Consider the following 24,521-nt stretch of genomic DNA (forward strand, 5'->3'; position numbering starts at 1 on the left):
TATGTCCTAATTGGAGTAGTACGTCACTTTAACACACGAAATATGGTTAACAAAAATGATGTATGGACACCAAAATTGTAAATTTATAGGTAATATGATATGAAAAGACGGAAATAGAGAGAAATTTGAGTAATAAATAGTGTTTGTACTGTCACATGTGTTCAAATATCATTATTGTAACGTTAAAATTAAGGACCGATGCTATGAAACTAAAAAAAAGAAGAATCATGTAACAAAAAAATTGGGAGATCTACATAGGAATATAGAAAGAAGAATAGATTTCCTAAACTCTTTCCTGTTATTCCAAAACTTTAACAAAAGAACCCAAGTTTTGTTATGGAAAACAAACGCATATGAGCTTACCACAAGCTGCATCATAATGGCCATTATGAACTCCATAAAAAGTCAGCACCCTCTTTAATCATGGTCAAACTAACAACTAACCATCTCAAGCCTACACACTTCTTTGTACACAATGTTAGGTACTTCTACTGCTATAGTCTGTTGCATTTAAAGCCTATACCAACTCATCCCTAGACTAGGTATTTTCTAAACCTTGAACAGCATGACGTAGGAAAGCAATGAGACTAATAAAGCAATAAGACTACTAAAGATGGCACACGTAGGATTCAAATTTTGGTGAATGAAAAACAAGTTTGTGTAATTAATTTGTGATTGCAAAATGTCTAAGAAACTTAATAGATAATTCTAGTAGAAAGTTAAAATGAGTGGTAATGTCCATTCTACTCTATTCTATTTTAATCTATTCCATTCCATATCTTCCCATCAATTCAAACATAGCCTAAAAGGGAAGAGGGAATAAAAAGGCTACAAATAAGAGAATGTTGGAGTGAGAGGATATACAAGCATTTAGGAAGTAATAGTAGCTCCTACTGAGCAAAAAGAGACTAAAACCCTCTATATATGCTCACCTATGTAAAAAAGAAGAGTATAGAATATATAAAAATATCTCATCCTATCTTTGATAGGCTTTTAAGATTAGTTTATCTATTTTTTTTTCATCATCTCCTTAGATTTAAAAAACAGGTTAGACTCATAATAAGCTTAACCTACTTCAGCTTATTTCCATATTTCCATCCCTAATTCATACCAGATAACCCAATTAAAAGTAGTAGAGAAAAACATATAACAAAATTTCAAAAGAAACTACTATAATGTATGTTAGAACAATTTTACTGAACATTTTAATGCTTATTAAACTCCAGGTTGTCTATTAATCACTATAACTTGACCACATTCAATCAAATGACTTGTTAGACAGGTTGAAAGTAGAACAGAGGAGCGCACAACACAAGAAATAAGATCATCATCACACCTTTAGGCTAACAGCAGAAACATAATTAGCAAAGTGAAAATATGTATATGCACACACATATGTACATGCTAATGAAATAAGGCCTTTCTTCCCAGGATCTTATATTTCCCTTTGGAAACACATTGATCTTATTCCTAATTACTACAATGACAAGTATGACCACATCCTACTAATATATACCCTAACACCACATACACATGTAACCATCATCATCTTGGAAGCATCTCTGTCACAATATCTGTACCACTAAAGTGAGTTGAATTTGCTTCATGCGGATTTTCGGTTCTTTTGTACTTGATTGCTTGAGAAGATGATGTCTCATTCAAAGAACCACACTTCTTTCCAGTGCTGTGCCATCTGTAAATTCCAGGCTCAGTCAATGCCTTCTCATTGAGATGAACTTCCTTGGAAAGCATTTCCAATACTTGCTTCATGCTTGGTCTATGTTGAGCTGCTGATTGGGTGCAAAATAGAGCCACTATAAGGAACCGGTACACCACACTCTCATCATATTCACTTAGTTCTGAATCAACAAGGTCCAGAAGCCTATTTTCTCCTTTCAGCTTCCAAGCCTGCACGCATGAATGATGAGTTAGGAGAAACAATATACTGCTGCTCTTTTTTTTTTTATGATCAACAAAAATATAAAAGGATGCATTAAATTTTGTTTTTTGTTTTTTGTTTTTTGTTTTTGTGTGCTTTGTGCTTTTCAATTCAATCCCTTGAAGAGATTAGATTGAATGATTTTTAGTCAAGGAGAGAGGGAGGGAGACCAAGAACTGAAGAAAGATAGGAAGTTATTAAAGAGGGAGCTCATGGTAATTGGTAACTAATATCTTTGAAAATCTGGTCATTAATTGAGCTGAATGATGTTGTGTGATCCATGTAACTAATCTCACCTAGTGGGGAAAGGCTTTTGTAGTTGTTGTTGTTGTTGTTGTTGTATTGTTTTGTTTTGTTGTGTTGTGCGTTTTGTTTTTTGGCCACTATGTCCACTATTCGGAAACACACCATTGTCTAAACATAGTAGCAGCTCATGGCTGCTCCACACTGCTATAGTGCTCTATTGATAACTATGCTGTTAGGCTGAAAATTCTATCTTGTGTTCTAGATTGTAGGTTAGTTAGTAACCAATGAGCTGAGTGTGTGAACTGCTATATCGTAACTAGCCAGAAGAGGCCAAAACTCAGAATACTTGCTAATGAGTAGTGAGTTGCGAGAATCTCACCTCTTATGCGGAACTGAATGCAAGTTCCACCCTGGGCCAAACCAGTATAAAACCAGCTGTGCAAGCTCCTTCGCTTTCTATCCTCTTTATTTTAATTGATATGCTAAGCTTTGGATTTTCTGGGTTTTTCAGTTACCTGTCTACTAAAAGTTTTATCAGCACTCTATACTCTGTCAAGTTTCAATTTGAAGTTTCTGTTCAAGAAAACATTTTGAAGGGCTAGATTAAACCCCCTTCTCAAGCATCCTACATGTATTTATGACTTTATTTATCTTTGTGTGTTCCTATGTCTCTTGCAATTAAAGAAGCTAAGAGAAGATCCTAGCATGTATTGTATCAAATCAATATTAAACATACTCAAGAATTAAGAAATATACCCATTCCACCAAAACCAAATAATCCTCTTCAAATGCAGCTATGCTACTACTTTTCCCACTGATTATTTCAAGCATGAGAATCCCAAAACTGTACACATCTGCCTTCTTTGTAAGTTGTCCCAGAAGTGCATATTCTGGTGCAAGATATCCCCTGCAACAGAAGAGGTAAACTGGGCTTATAAATTATGTCCAAGTCTCATACAAAGAATTATCAATGTACCTATACTGATAAGATGTGAGATAAGGATCTTATGTCTTTGGTCTGCACTAGTCCACTCTCCACATTACAAAGATGCTAATTTAACCCAAAAAACATAGGAGATTACAAGCAATTACTTCTAGTTTTCTTTTTGACAGCACAGTTTAGTTTTAGTCTAAAACTTCTTTCCCCTCTCCGTTCTTTTGATATCCTACCTTTGATCAAACATTACATCTTAGCAGCACACATTATTATTGCTAAAAAAATTATAGAAATTACTTGACTTTTTCTGTAATGTTTCAAAATTTAAATGTATTAATGTAACAATTAAATATTTACTAACAATAAAAAATAGAGATACTAGCAGAGCATGTCAAGATGTTTAAACTACTATAAGCTCAAGTGGTTTGAAGCATATTACTATGTTAGGCAAGACTAAAGTCTAAAGTGATTTAATTCTGGCACATGAACGCGAAACAGAAGCGCTTAATTGATAGGACACTGATTGATAAACTAATAAAATATAATTCTGAATACACAAATCACATACAATACAGTAATAGAATTCTTGTCCCAAACAAAAGTCACCTATAGAGAATATTCTGTTTTCAGAAACTGCAAATAATAATATACTTATTTTCACACTACACCCTTCTACACACATATTTAATAGTATAACTGCTCCTAACATTCTACCCAAAACTGTCAACATGACAGTTATTATTCACACATACTATGAAAATACACAATACACAATTACTTATAACTCCTCTACCCACAACTGCCAACGCGACAATTTTTATCTTCATCATTGAAATTCATTTTGACAATAACTGTCTTAACTGCTTCTAACACTCGGTTCCCATCATTACCTCCTGCTGAAAAAATCAGCCCTGTCCTCAAAGTATGACTGGTTTTATTTGATGCAGTCACAGATAGGAACTCCCATTCCTGCAAACTTGTGCCACCCTTTGGAAACCTTGTAGAACATCCCTGGCACCAAGTTTTGGACTACCATGAATTCTGTCCAACTGAAGGACACCATTTTTGCTTCTAAATTTCATGCTAATTGCATGACTTCCAATGAGTCTTCAGTTTAAAGGTGTCAATTCTGTGTTTTCCTCGGGTAGTTTTCTTGCTTGAAAAGACGGAAATTCAAAGGCTTCTATGTACTCCTCTACACTTCCTATTTGCTTTAATTCAAACCAAATCTTCACATGGATTTTCAACTTTTCTTCCATCAAACCGGGGCTCTTTTAAATATTGCCCAAGTAATAGGGGCTTCAGTTTCTCTCAGTAGATTGAACCATTGTATGGTTGGGCCCTCCATACTCAACTTGGCCAAGTTAATGTTGACATTGTCACTTCTATTCTGCAGAACTGCCATCTCTTTGAAACTCTTGAATTCTTTCTCTGTCCATTTATCCAATACCTTCTTCATTTCATTTAGAAGACTCTGTCAACTTGTCTTCCAACCTTTCTATCTTGTCCTCCATGCACCCCAAACTGTCATCCACACTTGACAGAACTCTGCTCAGAATTCTGGCTTTCATGGAGTTTCTCTTCCAATAGATCCATCCTTTCCCTCACCTAGTCATGGTCGATTGATATAACTCCAATTTATAAACTAATAAAATATAATTCTAAACACAGAAATGACATACAATACAATTGCCCTCCAAGAGACAAAAGTCTCCTATAAAGAATATTCCCTGATCACAAACTGCCAAATAAGTTATTTTCACACTACACCCTACTACACATAAATTTAATAATATAACTGCTCCTAACTTTCCACCAAAAATTGGTAACATGACAGTTACCATTACACATACTCAGATGATACACCATTGCTTCTAACTCTTCTACCCATAAACTGTCAACATGACTGTTATTATCTTCATCATTGAAATCCATCTTTAGACAATAACTGTCATAACTACTAACTCTCGGTTCAAATTGTTAATCAAGCAGTTCATTGGTATAAATGTTGTCTACAAAGATTCATAAGAAACTACAAAAGTTAAGAACACTGATAGTTTGTTCCTTCAAAAATATATGTATTTGATAATTTGTTCCTTTGAGATGAATCATGGAGTTTAAATGAGTATTTGAAAAAGTTACAGAAAAACTAGACTAACTTTCAAGCAATGATCAAAAGGAAAGATTCTGGCACCAGTTAGACAAATAGAAATATTAATAGATACATTTGTGCTTACACAGTTCCTGCAACTCGAGTACTAACATGGGTGACATTGTCAGGAAAAAGTTTTGCCAGACCAAAGTCCCCAATTTTCGGATTAAAGCTCCCATCCAGCAATATGTTGCTGGCCTTGATATCCCTGTGAACAATGTTTGGTTGAGCCTCTTCATGAAGAAAACTTAGACCAGAAGCCGTGCCACGACAAATAGCAGCCCTCTTTGGCCAATCCAGAGCAACATATTTACCTTTTGAACCTGTAAAATATTCTCACAGCATTAGAATAAACCAATGCATAAATAACCCTTCAATTCATTGATTTACACAGTAGCATATGCATATCAAACCCTTGACTCCCACAACCCAACCAAACAGAGGAGTCACACTAAAAATCTCCAAAACTCTGTGCTCCCTCCCCAAAATCTTTAGTGTATGGCACGCTCCAATATTTAAGAGCAACCCAGATCAATGAAACTGGCAAAGTGAGTCTTATATAAAGATAAACTGGTTTCAGAAAATGGAAAAGTTGAACAGCCAACTACTTAGATAACACTCAAATTCTAATACATATTTAAATTGTTCTGGTATTTACCAAGCAAAGAGCTTGCAAGGCTATTGTTCTCCAAAAATTCATAAACCAATATTCGGTGACCGCCCTCAACACAGCAGCCAATCAGTTCCACAAGATTTGGATGTCGTATATTTGATATCATATCAATTTCTGTCATAAATTCATGGGTTCCCTGTTTAGACTCTACAGAAAGAGACTTGATAGCAGCCTGAGTACCATCCCTTAAAACTCCCTGCAAAGATTAATGACAATCAGAAAATAAATGTACTGAAATCCATCTACAGATTGTAACCATAAATAAAAGGAAAAAAAAAAACTGATGATCATGACTCTCACCTTGTAGACAACTCCATAACCTCCTCCACCGATTTTACTTGAAGGATGAAAATCTCGAGTTGCTGATCTCAATGAGTTATAGCTAAACTTTTTAGTTGCAACCACTGTCAGGAAAACATATAAAGCTTACATAAATAAATCACAGGATGCAAAATTTCATAAAAAGACAATACAAAAAAGAGAGTCAAGAAAGCAATTTTAGGAAGATAATGTCCAAGTGAAGATGTCTCAGTAGATCTAGACAAGTTTCAACTGAAACAGAGATTCATGCATATTTTGCTTATATGATTTGCAATAATTTCCACCATACGGGAGGGATTCAATATAAGTACATAACCAAAAAATAATGTAACCAAACAATGGCCAACCACCCTTGCCAGCCATCTTCAGTAGTAAAATTTCAATATTAATCATTTAAAATAGGATATCAGGATTTAAATGCATCCCATTAAGTTGGGACTTGGGAGTAGTAAGGTGGTTCAAGAGAGATAAATGATAATTCAACCGGTTGACCTCAGGTTTGACCCGCAATTAACTATTTCCAGCAACAGATAAATGATAAACTTCAAATCTATCTATTAAGTGTAACCATGACTGCCCTTTTGACCATATGAGTGTGAGAATTAAAAACAAAAGAACTGTACCTATAATTATGCTACCATAAGAAGCAATATTAAAATAATTTAAAACCTCATTAACCAGGATTAAGCTTTTTTTCTTTCCAGGGGAAATCAATCAAATTATCCAAGTTAGTACATCAAAATCAATTTTGATTTTTGACAGCCTAAAGTTAGTTGCCAGCAACATCCAATCCTCCATTCCAGCCACAGTTCACTGAAGAACCTACAACAATTTTATACAAAATTGTCTGTATGTTCCCACCTGTGGGATTTAATAAACAGAACAAAAAAATTCCAGAAAATGCAGTCTATTCATTAAGCAATCATCCCTTTATTTCCACCAATAATTAGGCAATTCCAACCTTTGTAACAACACTTATCTAGCTAGCATTTCAGAAGGAAAAATATAGGAAGGTACAATAGAGAAAGAAGGATGAACTAACAGGAATAAATCATGACAATCACAAATTCAACAACCTATTCAATTAGACACAAACAATTGGTCCATGATGCAATTTAAAGCCATGTTCTTTTTTAATACCTTGTTCATGAGGCTGCTCTTCAGGATCATCCCTCCTTCCACACCAATTCAAAGCACCAAACCAATTGCAAAACATGACTATGGCCCCAGCTCCAGTCTCCTACACCCCCATTAAACCTTGTAACAACATTTGTCCCTCAAATTTATCACATGCACCAACTACCAACCAGGATGAAAACAAGACACTCAATCCAACTACCTTGGAAAAGAATGAAGCAAGTTGGAAACTTGAATACACTGCAGGGGTAAAAGAATTCACAGCATGGTTTGAAATTTGAATCACTGTTATAACCAAAATCCTAGCCTGAGTTTTCAACCTGATGGGGGTTTAAAAACGTTGAAAAACTGTGGTTTTAACTCTTATACAGAGAAAAGTAACCAAAGCTTCGATAGTTTATGTGAGGTAGCTGTGTTGCAGGGTTGGCAGGAACGTGTGAATCCATAAATGGTTAGGAAATGGAAAGATGAAACGACGGGTCAAGAAAGCTATCAACAGAAAGGAAAGACAGCAAAGATCTAACAAAGTCGGGGTTAAACTATGAAAGGGACAAGTATCTGCCCTTTGTTTTGTTTTGTTTTTTTTACTTTTATTTTCTCTGTTCCCTACTTATCTTTGCTTGACAAAATAAATAATAATAGATTATAATTTATATTTATAATAATATAAGACAGGAGAGTGATGCTGTGAAGAGATAGCCCGCCACAATGAATCAAAAAAAGACTAAGACAAGCGAGACAGGAAAACGACTGTGGTTCAGAAAGAAAGAAAAAAGACAAGAAAATTGGAGAGAAAACAAAAAGCAACTTTTTCTTACTTTCCTACTTTCCTTCATAATGGGGCAGGGGAATTGCTATTCTCATCATGTTTTTTTTGCTATTTCACCTCAGCTTTTTTTTTAAAATGTAAAGAGACAATTTCACCCTTCCACATTTCTCTACACCCCTTTCCTTTTCCTTCTCCCACCACCTTTTAGCACTATTGCATGACACCCCACCCCCTTTCTCCCTCACCCTATTCAGCAACTAACATCCCTACTTTCATAAGGATTCAACAACTTGATCTTCGTTTGTGTACATCCATGGATCAAAATGCATTTTTTTTTCAAACTTGGATCCAATGAAATCTTGATTCTGTTTTGTTGGGGGACAAAACAAAATCATGATTTCGTTGTCTCAACTCAGACATACAATATAATTTTGATTCCATTGTGTGTGTTTTTTTAAAATTGTATAATTTATTTATGAACATTGAATTCATTGTTCCCTTTTAATTGATTGTAGAATTACGTAATGAAATTACAATGCCAAGTGGTTGGGAAAATACAATTGAAGCAAGTGAGGATGTTTTTGAAGATCCAATACAAGTAGATGATGATGGTTTGAAAAATTCAATAGAAGCAAGTGATAATGGTTTGGATATTGTTCCCCAACCAAATTATCTTGATTACTCTAAATATTTCATCACTACCGAGATATATTGGATAATTATTGATTGAATTTATAAGTCATGTAATTTTACTATGTGTGTGTTCTTTTACTAAAAAAAATATTCATTTTAAGTATTTGATGAGCATGATGAGTTGCTGAAGAGGGATCGAGAAATTGGAATGAAACTTGGATTTGTTGTTTGATAGAAAGGTTAGAAATTAGAAGGAAGACCTTTGGGTTATTGGCATGTGAAAAGACAGGAAAGTATATACAATATAAAGATAAGCTAACCCATAAGTCTGTTGGAACCTAAAAATATAGGTGCCCCTTTAAATAAAAATGGAGGTTTGCGAAAGACTTTGAATGGAAACTATTTTGTAGTATGTTGTTTTCATAACTATGAAGTGTCTAAACATTGTTGGGCCATGCATATATTTATCGCTTAAGTAATGAAGAAAAAACTTTGCTAGATCAAATGACCAAAAACATGATCATGCCTAGTCAAGTTTTGTTGACAATCAAAAGTCAAGATGAGACAAACTTAAGCACCATCAAATCATATACAACAATTCAATTCAATACCATTTCCCTATATCAATACTTAGTATATATTATTAGAGACTCTTTGCATATTTTTTCTGTTGATATGTATATGGAGCACACTTTCTATTTTAAAATAATGTTACTATCCTATTACACAACAAAACAAAATTTTGTTTCCTTTTTGTTATGTTGTTAACAAAAAAGTATTTTTGCAATATAATGTGATGAAAATTAGAAATGCAACGAAAAAAAATATAATTTAGTTGTATAAAATATACAATAGAAATATTTTATACAACATAATCGTAATTATGTCAAAAGGGTATTTAGGAAACAACAAATTTCTTAAAAGACATGGGAGTGGAATAACAACTAAAAGGGTGTGAAAAGCATCTCTCTAAGGTAGAGATAGTTGAAACTCAATAAATTGGTGCAAACAAGTCACACAAAGGGCTTCTAGAATAGTAGGACCAAAAAAGGAGAATTTCTTCCTGTACCCAACATAACTTCTTCTACATCCAACAAGTGTAGTAAGAAGACCAAAATATCCTTTAGTTAAAAATCAAATATACCATCCCTCCCCACACCAATCATCGAAGCCATTGACGCCTCCTTCCCCTCCCTGTTGCGTCGCGACTTCATTCCTCCCCTCCATTGTAATCAACCTACATTCTTTCATTCCATCACGCGTCCCTATCGCGAGTACCCCATTCCATACATCTTCGTTTTATACTGCATTAAATCATACGGATTGCCAATCTGTATTTTTCTTAATTTTATATATTTTTTATATTTAATAAATTATTTATTTAATAAATTTTTTTATTTAAAATTTAATGTATAAATTTTATTGTTATTTAATTATTTTATAAATAACTATTGTTATTAATTTTATATAATTATTTAATTAAATAAATTATTTTGTTTATTTTAATTTAATAAATTTGTTTATTTAAAAATCAATGTATAGATTTTTTGTTATTTATTATTTTATAAATAACTATTTAAATACTTTTATATATTAACATAGTAATTTTTAAAATATTTAAATAACAAATATTGAAAATACTTATAATGTATATATTTTAAAAATTAGTTAAACTAAAATATGTAATATTATATAAGAAAAATGTTTTTATTAATATATATGTATGTTAGACAAGTGACCTCAGTATCTTAAGAAGGAGGGTTGAATTAAGATACCAAATTATTCCCAATTAAAATTTAACTCTCTTTTTAACTAATAATGAAACCCTAATTATGAATTATTTCAAGAACAATTCAAAATAAACTTCTTTAAAGCGAAATATAAACTGCAATAAAATAAAAGACGTTTAAGGGAAGAGAGAATGCAAACTCAGTTTTTATATTGGTTCGGCCATGCCCTATGCCTACGTCCAGTCCCCAAGCAATCCGCTTGAGATTTCCACTATCTTGTAAAATCCTTTTACAAAATTCTAAACCACACAGAGACAACCCTTCCCTTGTGTTCAAATAACCTTACAACTTAAGAGACCTTCGGTCTCTTAATAAGATTTCTTTGAATAATAAGAAGAAGAATTTTCTCTCTTTAAGAGAAGGATGTTACAATGAAAGATCACTCAAGATTCCTTATTGAATTTGCAAGTGTTTTGTCCAAGGAATATTTTGAGAGTTATAAAACAATTTGGTACTGAGAGGATAAGACAATTTGTTCAAAAAAACTCTAAGGAATTTCGTGTCCCAAGTCACCTATTTATAGGCCTTTGATGGTCATTCAAATTTTTTTTGAATAGTTGTGACTCTTGGGAGTTATTTTCGAAAATTCCTTACTGGTAATCGATTACATAACTGGTAATCGATTACACAGATTCTGAAGAGTTGTGACTCTTCAGATTTGAAATTTGAATTTTCATGTCTGGTAATCGATTACACACAAGTTGTAATCGATTACACACAAGTTGTAATCGATTACAACCTTTAAAATATAAATTCAAATTCAAATTTCTAAAGGCTGTTATAAAACGTTTAAAACTTCTGGTAATCGATTACAAGCCTTGTGTAATTGATTATAGGCTTTAAATTTTAAATTCAAAATTTGCAAATTTGTTTCAGAAATGAATTTGGCCATTGGTAATTGATTACAACCTCTGGTAATTGATTACCAGAGAGTAAATATCATATTTATGAAATCTCAAAAACTTTTGGAAAATATCCTTTGGCCAAACCTGTGTATCATCAATTAAGAAACTCTTCCTTAGATTCTAGGAACTAAGTTCATCAATTATCTTGAAGTTCTGGATTCTTGACTTGGATCAAACGTGAAAAGCGCTTATCTTTGGCATCATCAAAACTTCATAAAACTTCATATCATATTTGCTTATACAATCTTCCCTTTTTTTATGATGACAATAATCTGAAATCAAGATAAATGATATACAATTGATAATGCGTGCTCACAAACCTTACTCCCCCTCAAGATTGGAATTTATGCATAAGCTTATGATAAATTCTATTCTCCCCCTGTTCTCTCCCCCTTTGGCAACATCAAAAAGCCAAAAACGTCTAAAGAAAAGAACTAAGGCAACAACAAAGACCATAGCACAATCCATCCATAAACTAAACCAAACCATAAAATAAACCAAACTAGGCTTAAGTTATCAAAACAAAGTCCAAAGACAAAGCAAAACAGAACGACAAACATCCAAGACAAGCTTAATCAAAGTACAAAAGTAATAAACGCCAAAATACAAGGCTGAAATACATATAAAACTAAGGAAATAGAACATAAACTAAGAGTTGGCCGGGGCATCAAAGCAACGCCTAATGAAGCTCATATCATCTTTGAGTCGAGTGATCCTCGTATCCATCCCTTCAAAGCAAGTATCCATTGCATCAAGGCGAGTATCCATCGCATTAAAGCGTTCACCCACTAAAGCTCGAAGACCACAAAGTTCTGTGAGGACTTCAGTCAGAAGAGAAGTGGAATCACCCCGTTGTGGTGGAGGAGATGGGGTACGCTCGTCAGGAATGGGCGGAGGCAAGTCATGTTTGCGAACCCACTGACCATCAACATCCTCTCGGTAACCAAAGGAGGTAACCGCACCAACACCAATAGAAAAAGACCTTTTGACCTTGAAAAATGGTTCATCATCCAAAGGAACATTGAAATGATGAAGAAAAAGAGTAACAAGGTGACGATAAGGCAAAGGTGCATTGGCCCGTAATGCCTTATACATCCGGTACCAAACTAAATGGGCCCAGTCGATCTGATGACCAGTTTGAAAGGCCCACATAAGAATCAAATCCTCCTCAAAGGCTTGAGCAAGGTTTGAAGACCGAGGGAGCAAAATACGAACAATGATATAATGCATGATGTGACAATCAAAAGTTAATGACCCAGCAAATAATCTGTCGGTCATGTCAGCTTGGTCATTGCAGACCATGCGACGAGCATCATAACTAGAATAATCAAATTTCCAGTCATCAACAAGGGTGCCCTAAAAAAGAACACCTTGACTGGGCAATTTAGTCAAGGAAAAGAATAAGGACTGATCAATAACAATGGGAATATTTTGCACCTCAGAGTAAATAATACCATCATGAATTTTCAAATTATTATAGAAAACCTTAACTAATTTAGGAAAGTAAGGCAATTTCAGAGACATGAAATCAATCAAACCAGAATTTTGAAACACTTGGTAACAATCAAATGTTTCTCCATCAAAGAATTCAAGATCAAGGTACTTACGGTCTAGAATGACTCTATTATAGAATTGAGAGTAGTACCTTTGATGCTGATCATCCAAGGAAAACAATGTGGATGATCTAGGAGATGAAAGAGAAGGAGGAACTGGTGCAGGTGGGTTTCCAGAGGTTCCTTGGTGGCAATGGCCAGCAGCGGTGGTGGTGGAGGAAGATCCTTTTCACTTCTTTGATGATTCTGCCATTTGAAGATGTTGCAGCGGATTTTGATCGGTGGGTTTGAAAGAGAATTGAAAATGATGAAGATTGGACTTTGTTTGAAGTGATTTGGTTAAGAAATGAGTGAGATACGAAGATTTGAAGATTTGGGAGCAAGGGGCACCGTCACATGAGAATGGGGGATAAGGGTTCTGCAAAAATGCAGATATTTATAGATAGGGACACCTTGTAATCGATTACAAGCCATTGTAATTGATTACAAGCCATTGTAATCGATTACAGGCGTAACCTGTGACTAATGGTGCCTACTAGTAATCGATTACAGGCTTCTGTAATCGATTACAACCTTGCTGTTCTAATGTAATTGATTACAAGGAAAGGTAATCGATTACCAGACCCTTAAACAAGGCTTTTACACTTAAAGCTAACTATTCCTAAGTCGAATACACACCTAATTATGATAATCAACCATAATCAAATGCATTCTAATCAACAAGCACAATCAAACACATTCAATTACAATCACAATCAAACACATACAACCATCAATCACAAACAAATCTAATCAATTTAATAATTACTTAACTATTCATAATAAATTCTATTCCTATAAAATAAAATTCAAACAAAGGTAATGAAAGATAATTATTATATGATAAACAAAAATTAATATAAATATTAATAACACAAACAATTAGACTCACAGACAATTTATTGATCATAAGGAAGATAAAACTCAATTTGAGTTACCTATTATGTAGATCATTGATATCTAAAATACCTAATTCTCTTCTAATAGCAAAAAATGTTTCTTTAGGGAGAGGTTTTATAAAGATATCAGCTAACTGATTATTTGTATCAACAAATTCTAGAACACAATCTCCCTGTTGGACATGATCTCTCAAGAAATGATGTCTTATTTCTATGTGTTTGGTTCTTGAGTGCTGAATAGGGTTCTTAGATAGATATATAGCACTCGTGTTATCACATCTTATAGGAATATGATCAAGTAATATTCCATAATCAGAAAGTTGTTGCTTCATCCAAAGAATTTGGGCACAACAACTGCCAGCAGAAATGTATTCTGCTTCTGCAGTAGATAAAACAACACTATTATGTTTCTTACTATGCCAAGAAACTAGAGTAGATCCAACGAAATGACAAGTTCCACTGGTGCTCTTTCTATCAGTTTTAGAACCGAAAAATTTAGAATCAGAATATCCTATTAAATTGCATGTGGAATTTTTAGGATACCATAAACCTATATTCATAGTGCCTAACAGATATCTTATAATACTCTTAACGACACTAAGATGTGATTGTTTGGGATTTGATTGAAACCTAGCACACATACACACACTACACATTATATCTGATCTGCTAGCAGATAAATAAAGAAGTGATCCGATCATACCTCAATATTGCTTAATGTCTATTGACTGACCGATTTCATCTTTATCCAAATAACAAGCAATACTCATTGGTGTAGCCATATGCTTAGCATTCTCCATCCCAAATCTGTGAATCAATTCCTTTCAATACTTTGATTGATTGACAAAAATTCCATTCTTGGTTTGCTTGATTTGCAACCCAAGAAAGAAATTAAGTTCTCCCATCATTGACATTTCAAACTCACTTTGCATGTCTTGAGAGAATTCTTTGCATAAAGAGTCATTAGTGGATCCAAATATAATATCATCAACATAGATTTGAACTAATAAAATATCATTTAATTTCTTCTTAATGAAGAGAGTAGTATCCACTTTACCTCTAGAGAAATCCTTCTCTAAAAGGAACTTACTCAGACGCTCATATCAAGCCCTAGGGGCTTGCTTTAAGCCATATAAAGCCTTTTTCAATTTGAAGACATGACTGGGCTTATCTGAGTTTTCAAATCCAGGGGGTTGATCTACATATATTTCCTCTTGGATAAAGCCATTCAAAAATGCACTCTTCACATCCATTTGATAAAGTTTAAAATCCATAATGGATGCATAGGCTAATAACATTCTTATGACTTCTAATCTAGCAACAGAAGCATATGTTTCCTCATAGTCTATCCCCTCTTCCTGATTGTATCCTTTGGCTACTAACCTAGCCTTATTTCTAATAATTATGCCATTTTCATTTAACTTGTTTCTAAATACCCATTTTGTTTCAATAATTGGGTAATTTTTAGGTTTCTCAACTAACTCCGAAACATTGTTTCTTTCAAATTGGTTTAACTCTTCCTGCATAGCTATTATCCAATGTTCATCAATTATAGCTTCTTTCAAATTTTTAGGTTCAATCATAGAAACAAAAGCCATATTATTGCATATATCTTTAAGAGAATGTCTAGTGGTTACCCCTTTTGATATATCACCAATGATGTTGTCAAGAGGATGATATCTAGAAGCTCTCCATTCTCTTGGAAGATCATCATTTGTTTTGATTTTATCAATTTGAGAATCTTCATTATTTCCATCCCCTTTTCCTTTGTGATCTTCTCCATGAATATGCATGTCTTCTAATGATTCTGAAATCTCATCTAGTATATCTTTTCTTGGCAAAATTGCATTAGATTCATCAAAAGAAACATGAATAGATTCTTCAATAATCATAGTTCTTTTGTTATATATTCTAAATGCTTTACTTTGTAATGAATACTCAAGAAAAATGCCTTGATCAGATTTAGCATCAAACTTACCTAAATTATCTTTACCATTGTTTAGCACAAAACATTTACATCCAAATACATGAAGATGTGAAATGTTAGGTTTTCTTCCATTATATAACTCATATGGAGTCTTCTTCAAGATTGCTCTTATTAAAGCTCTATTCATGATATAACATGCAGTACATCTTCAGCCTAGAAATATTTTGGAAGAAAAGTATCATTTAGTAAAGTTCTAGCAATTTCTTCTAAGGATCTATTTTTCCTCTCAACAACTCCATTTTGTTGAGGAGTTTTGGGTGCATAAAAATTATGCTCAATGCCATGTTCATCACAAAATGATTCAAAATCTTTATTTTCAAATTCTCCTCCATGATCACTCCTAATAGATGCAATTTTAAGATTTTTCTTATTTTGAATAACTTTAGCAAGTTTCTTGAATGCATGAAATGCATCACTTTTATGAGTAAGAAATAATGTCCATGTATATCTAGAGTAATCATCAATAATAACAAGAGCATAATAGTTCCCTCCAAAACTCATAGTTCTAGAAGGACCAAAAAGATCCATATGTAATAGTTGTTGACACAATATTCTTAGATTTAAAAGAAACCCTTACATGTTTTCCTTTCTGACATGCATCACATAATCTATCTTTTTCAAATTTCAGTTTTGGTAAACCAATAGCTAAATCTTTTGAAATCAGTTGATTTAAATGTTCCATATTTATATGGGCAATCCTTCTATGCCATAACCATGGATCATCCTCTTTACTAAGAAAACATTGATATTGGTTTTGTTTTTGATTTAAATTTATCATGTAAACATTATTTTTTCTATAACCTATATGCTTTATATTCCTATCATGCTTATTTTCAATAACACATTTATAAGAATCAAATGATACTAGATAGCCTTTATCACATAATTGACTAACACTTAGCAAACTGTGCTTAAGATCTTCAACAAGTAGAACATTTTTAATGGAGGTAGATGAATTCGTACCTATTTTTCCAACTCCAAGAATTCTACCTTTATTGTTGTTGCCATAAGTCACATGTCCACTTTTCTTGGAAGAAATATGAATGAATTTTGATGCATCTCCCATCATATGTTTAGAGCATCTGCTATCTATGTACCAACTCTTCTTCAAGGAAACCTATATGAGCAAGTTTATGACTTAGGTACCCAAATTTCCTTGGGTCCTTGTGTGTTAGTTTTAATATAAGATCCTTTTGGGACTCATATCATTTTAATATTATTGCTATTTTTCTTAAAATAACATGTAGATGTGCCATGTCCTTTCTTACCACAATAAAAACAGGTTAAGAAAAGAGAAGTATATCTTTGTGTAAATGCAAAGAAATTTTCATAAAATTTTTGCTGTTTATCAGGTTTATATCCTAACCCTGCTTTATCAAAGACACACCTTTGCTTTCCTAATATAATATCTAGATTATTTTTGCCAATAGAAAATTTGGCAAGATAAATTTTTAAATCTTTGATTTCTTCTAAACATTTCTTACAATGATTACATGAATTAGATATTTCTATATTATCATGCATAGTAGAAGAATGAATTATATCATTTGATCTTAAAGTTATAACTTCAGTTTTAAGATTTTCTAATTCTTTATTTAATTTTAAAACTTCTTTTTCTAGATTTGAAATTGTTTTCTTAGAAGATGAAACCAGTTTTGCAAGTTTAATTGATTCTTTATGTAAATCAATAAATGCATCTTCTAATTCATCAAATGAAAAGGATATGTTATTATCAGAAGATGTTAGCTCTTCATCACTTTGATAGTTCTTAGCCATTAGACTCAGGTTTACAACTTCGTTCTCTGATTCCTCATAAGAGTCTATATCATTGTCATCCCATGTAATGTAGGCATTCTTAGCCTTCTTTTCATTGAAGACTTTCTTTTCAGATTTCTCTATTCTTTTCTTGAACATTGGACAATCAACCCTCAGATGTCCAGGTTGATTGCATTCATAACATCTTGGAGTAGAGGATGAATCTTCTGCCCTTTTCTTTGATTTAAAATTTGATCTTATTTGATTTCCTCTTACTCTCAAGAATTTGTTGAATCTTTTTACAAATAGACTAAGATCGTCATTTTTGTCTATTTCAATTGAGTCCTCCTTATCACTTCCTTCTTGAGTAGATGATGAAGCTTTAAGAGCAATTCCTTTCTTTTTCTTATCATTCTCCTCATGTTGATTCAATCTCATCAATTCCATTTCATGTTCCTATAACTTTCCAAATAAAGTAGCAAGATACATGTTAGATAGATCTCATCATCCAGTAATGGCTATTACCTTGGGTTGCCATTCCCTACTTAAGCATCTCAAAACTTTATTGATAAGATCTTCATTTGGAAATATTTTTCCTAAAGATGCAAGATGATTAATCATGTGTGTGAATCTCTTTTGCATGTCCTGTCTGCTTTCATCTGGATTCATTCTAAATAATTCATATTCACGAGTTAATGTATTTATCCTAGATTTTTTTACATCTGTTGTACCTTTATGTGTTACCTGTAGGGTATCCCACATATCTTTTGCACTTTTACAATTTGATACCCTAAAGTACTCATCCATTCCTAAAGCAGATATAATTATATTTTTGGCTTTTAAATTGTATTGAACTAATCTCTTTTCCTCCTCACTCCATTCTTCCCTAGATTTTTCTATGGTTGTATTTCCTGCCACCTTAGTGGGAATGTAAGGCCCAATCTCTATGGCTTCCTAGATATTCAGTTCTATAGCCTCTATAAATATTTGCATGCGGGTTTTCCAATAAAGGTAACCCACACCATTAAAAATGGGAGGCCTATTTATAGAATTCCCTTTGGGAAATAAATAGTTTGATGAGGCCATTATTCTTGAAGCTTTTAAACTTTATACAAGAATGAAGCTCTGATACCACTTGTTAGACAAGTGACCTCAGTATCTTAAGAAGAGAGGTTGAATTAAGATACCAAACTATCCCCAATTAAAATTTAACTCTCTTTTTAATTAATAATGAAACCCTAATTATGAATTATTTCAAGAACAATTCAAAATAAACTTCTTTAAAGCGAAATATAAACTGCAATAAAATAAAAGAAGTTTAAGGGAAGAGAGAATGTAAACTCAGTTTTTATACTGGTTCGACCATGTCCTGTGCCTTCGTCCAGTCCCCAAGAAACCTGCTTGAGATTTCCACTATCTTGTAAAATCCTTTTACAAAATTCTGAACCACACAGGGACAACCATTCCCTTGTGTTCAGATAACCTTACAACTTAAGAGACCCTCGGTCTCTTAATCAGATTTCTTTGAATAATAAGAAGAAGCATTTTCTCTCTTTAAGAGAAGGATGTTACAATGAAAGATCACTCAAGATTCCTTATTGAATTTGCAAGTGTTTTGACCAAGGAATATTTTGAGAGTTATAAGACAATTTGGTACTGAGAGGATAAGACAATTTGTTCAAAAAAACTTTAAGGAATTTCGTGTCCTAAGTCACCTATTTATAGACCTTTGATGACCATTCAAAAACTTTTTGAACAGTTGTGACTCTTGGGAGTTATTTTCGAAAATTCCTTACTGGTAATCGATTACATAACTGTTGTAATCGATTACACAGATTCTGAAGAGTTGTGACTCTTCAGATTTGAAATTTGAATTTTCATGTCTGGTAATCGATTACACACAAGTTGTAATCGATTACAAGCTTTAAAATTTAAATTCAAATTTCTAAAGGCTGTTATAAAACGTTTAAAACTTCTGGTAATCGATTACAAGCCTTGTGTAATCGATTATAGGCTTTAAATTTTAAATTCAAAATTTGCAAATTTGTTTCTGAAATGAATCTGGCCACTGGTAATTGATTATAACCTCTGGTAATCGATTAACAGAGAGTAAATATCATATTTATGAAATCTCAAAAACTTTTGAAAAATATCCTTTGGCCAAACCTGTACATCATCAATTAAGAAACTCTTTCTTAGATTCTAGGAACTAAGTTCATCAATTATCTTGAATTTCTGGATTATTGACTTGGATCAAACGAGAAAAGCGTTTATCTTTGGCATCATCAAAACTTCATAAAACTTCATATCATATTTGCTTCTACAATGTATAAATATTAAATATTTATATAATTATTGTTTTGAAGTTAAAAAGTATAAAAAAATAATATCTTCATTCATTTATAAATACTTAAAAGTATTAAAATATTTATTTATAAAATAATAAAGTAGTCATTTATCAGCAATAAAAAAATTGTACTTTTATTTTGATCATATATTTTAATTTGCTAGAATTAGTGATTTCAACTAGAAAATTTTATTTTAATTAAATATTTATTTATGAATAATTAAATTTTAATTTATAAAATATTTAAAATAAAATTGTACTTTGATTTTGATGATGTATTTTAGTTTGCTAGATTAATAATTTAATGTTAATTTAAATTTTTTATTACATTTGTTAAAATATACTACATTTAATAATAGATTATGATTTTAGAAGATTTTTTAGTTAAGTTGTTAGTTAGTTTTTGAGTAATAGAATAAAAATTTTGTTGTTTTGAAATATGAATGTCAAGTATTATGTGAACGATGACATTACTTGATATTAATGTACAAATTTGTAGATTTTGGTTAGGACCAGAGGATTGCGTCAGACTTTAGGTAGAGTTTTAGGAAGATCTTTAGGTAGACAGGTTGCTGGTGATGAGGAAGAAACCCCTTAGCGTTGAAGGACAATAACATCTGCATGTAGACAACAAATAGTTGTAGCTATTGCTGAGGATATTGACCATGTGGATCATGTTGCTGACGAGGCTCATGAGCAGCCTCAGGAGCCAGTTACATATCATGTAGGTGTTGATATAGAGACAAAGGGTTTCCCAGGAGGGCCCTATGATACATAAGTGTTGATGTCATATGTTGATCATGTGACAGCCATAGTTTGGGCAGGAGAGGTAGTTATTTGTTTAATTATATCATATTCGAATAACTATTTATCATTTTATTTAAACTAATTAATTTTAATTATTTGTAGGAACGTACTGAGTTGAAGTTGGCCTCTCATGGGAGAAAGGTAGAAAAATTTGGAAGGCATGCACTTGAGATTGAAGACACAATGGCTACTACAATATTAAGTCCTTTGATTACATATTCATTGGAGACAGGTGACAAGGGAATTTTATTTGCTTTTGCGGAGAGGTGGCACAAGGAAACTAGTAGTTTCCATCTACTGATAGGAGAACTGACTGTAACCTTCGATGATGTGGCATCCTTATTACATTTGCCCATTACAGGTATCTTTCATACCTTCGTTTCTATTGATGTAGACGAAGCCGTGGACTTGTTAGTTGAGTTTCTTGAAGTTAGGACACAAGAAGAAAAAGATGAGACTAAGCAATGCAGATGGGCACATGTTCGCCTAACCTGGCTGCGAGACATTTATCATAGCAAATGTGATGCATGAAAATGGACCCTAGCAACTCGAGCATATTTATTGCATCTAGTAGGTTGCACAATCTTTGCTAACAAGAGTACTACACACATCAGTGTGGTATTCCTCGAAGCATTTCGTGACCTCAACCAATCTGGAGGCTATTCATGGGGAGTGATTGCACTGGTCCATATGTATGACAATCTGAATGTTGCATCCAAGCATACGACAAAACATCTTGCAGGATATATCACTTTGCTATAGGTAGTTACAATTATTTTTACCTCCAGGTATATGTTTTGAACTTTATATGTGCTACTGATTAGAATTTTTATTTGTATTTTTTTAATATGTACAGTCTTGGATCTACAAGCATTTCCCTGCAATTGCGTCCATTATTTCTGATGAGGATTACCATGAGAGGAAACCACATGCTTGTCGTTGGAAGTCTGGAAAGGCATTATCAGTGACGATGTATCGTAAGCGCTTGGATAGATTGATGTCAGATGCTATGTGCTGGATACCTTATGGTGACCATCATGCATTAAGAGAATTTGAGCTTATTTCATTATTTTCTGGACATATCAAATGTGGTTCATCTATTTTCAAACACCAACCAGAGAGGGTAATGTGACAGCTTGGTTATGTTCAGACCATTCCTCCATTCCATGCTGCTCAATCCTTATCCATAGAGGAGATTGACGATGGATGGCTTTAATTTTCATAATACCTTGCATTGGTTGGAAAGATTTGTAGTACTTATGTCAATGTGCAACAAACTACATGTAGTGGTTCTATAGGATATCTCACCTCTTCATGAGTCCGGCACAGTTTGGGGAGCTTCTTAGACATCTACCCGTGGTGCATGATGATGCCTTTATTGTATCAGATCCACCTGTGTTGTCCGTCCACGCAGCAACTATGCCACAACCACTTGCACCTACAGCTACTGATGTAGACATGCCTTCACATGTAGTGGTATAATATATTTTCAATTCACTATTAGTTAATGTCATACAACGCTTGTTAACAGAAGGATGGTCGCAACTGGAATTGAAGCATACACTCTGGCTGAGCACTATCTAAGATTAGCCAGAGGTGTCACTGAACAATGAAATGTTTATGTGCAGTCTAGACGAAGGAGGGATACACAGGACAAATGAAGATAGTTGGCTAACTATAGGATATTTGTATGCAATATGACTCAACAATGTCTAAATTTTTATTATTTGACTAACTATGTATATTATCACTATGGCTTTAATTTGCGTTTATGTAGTATTTCACTATTATGTTCTTTTGCTAAATAGATTATGTTAAACCCTAAACCCTACATAAGTCAACCCTAAACCTAAACCCTATACCATAAAACCTAAAATGCCTAAACCCTAAAAACTAACAAAACTAAACCCTAAACATTCAAAACCCTAAATCATAAACCCTTAATATATCAACTCTAAACCCTAAACACTAAAATATATTAATCCTAAAACCTAATCCATAAACCCAAAAATACCAAATTGCAGGCATTGGTTAATTTCACTACATGAGGATAACTCCAAAATATATCACGTACAACGTCTTCATCCTTTAGTCTATGTCAATGAATATACTGATCATGTTCAAGAAGCTTCATTAGTTGTTGCATTTCACTATCACTGCCTCTTATAGAAGAACGATATACATATCTTGCATTGTATACTTGCTTCATTGTTGTATAATTGTTGGCATTGTGCACCTTCAAAGTGAGAAGAATATTCTTTGGTTTCACCATTGACTTTGTCATATCAACAATAATAATCTTCTCATCCTCATTCAGTCGACCAACATATGGATGTCCAACGAATAACTTAGCCAATGCATGATTACGAATCCCACATATTAACTTCACCAACCACCCTTCACCTCTTAACACTAGTTTCGCTCACAACTTAAAGGAATACTTACATTTTCTATTATGAGTCACTATTCGTATTAAATATTTATTGTATGCCTTATATTTTCCACTTCTCTCACAACCAATTAAAACATGAGGTTCTTCCTCTCTTTCCAGTATCTGTGTTTGACCTCATTATCACCGTCATAAAACCAATATCATACGCAACAGAGTCAGCCCAATGCAAAACGTCATCACGAGTAGCAAACACCTACAAAAGGGATAATACATGTTTAGTCTTCAAAAGACATTCATTTACTTACTTAAAAAAATATAAAATCATATTAGTACCAGAGAAGTATTGAAGGCATAATAACAATCAATATTTTCAAAGACATTAGATTCCTCTCCATTGTCTTCAGACATTATGTTGTCATATATCTACCGATTTTCATCCATCTTAACAAAACATAAAAAAATAATGACAAACTTCCATGTTAAAAAACTTCCATGTTAAAATTCATTTTAAAATATTCTACACTAGATAAGTATATCGATATATCAATGAATGTTTTTTAACATATACTATCACACAATTTTATTATTTTTTACTCCATATACTAATATATTACATTGAAATTGATAAGCATATGTACAAAAATTTATATCTACATTTTCACATTTTATACACTTGCATAAACTAATTAATGTAATAATATTTACACTGATATTATAAAAAGTATAACTAAATTTATAAAAAAACATGAAACATAATTTTTTTAAAAAAATATTTGTTATACGGATAACTTATACGGATTGCTAATCCATATGAATAATACAAATTGCTAATCCGTATGAAACTTACAGATTGCCAATACATAAGTTTCGTACGGATTGCCAATCCGTATGTTTATTACATCACAGGTCCAACTTGTAGACAAAAAAAACTTACCTCCTCCGCCATTGCACCGCAATACCCACAACGACGACAACCATGTACTGCGAACCACCACTGCGATAGTTCACCTCGACCAAACCAGCCACAAGATGGAATGAGGAGCTTTGCTGAAAGGATAAGAAAATGGCGCATGAAGAAAAAAAAACCAACAAACGTAGAAGAAGAAGTTAACAAGGGTAAATTTGGAATTTTCAAAAAATTGTTGGTGTAAAAGAAATATGTATGGTGTAGGAAGAAAATCCCCCAAAAAGGATTGACCTAAATTTGACCCGATTAGGGCTAGAAAAAGTTGGCTTGAAA

General features: G+C 33.0%; 1 protein-coding gene across 1 annotated transcript; it reads right to left on the reverse strand.

The window, feature by feature from the left end:
* Positions 1–1,337: 1,337 nt before the first annotated feature.
* On the reverse strand, positions 1,338–7,936 carry LOC100785766 (putative serine/threonine-protein kinase). The gene is made up of 6 exons (XM_006602590.4): positions 7,409–7,936; positions 6,248–6,351; positions 5,933–6,143; positions 5,360–5,597; positions 2,942–3,092; positions 1,338–1,908 (listed from the first exon to the last, which is right to left on the reverse strand). The coding sequence occupies exons 1-6, from the start codon at positions 7,482–7,484 to the stop codon at positions 1,546–1,548; spliced, it is 1,143 nt and encodes a 380-aa protein (XP_006602653.1). The 5' UTR covers positions 7,485–7,936; the 3' UTR covers positions 1,338–1,545.
* Between the last annotated feature and the right edge of the window lie 16,585 nt (positions 7,937–24,521).

This window comes from Glycine max, chromosome 18 (genome assembly GCF_000004515.6).
Source record: "Glycine max cultivar Williams 82 chromosome 18, Glycine_max_v4.0, whole genome shotgun sequence".
NCBI lineage: Eukaryota > Viridiplantae > Streptophyta > Magnoliopsida > Fabales > Fabaceae > Glycine > Glycine max.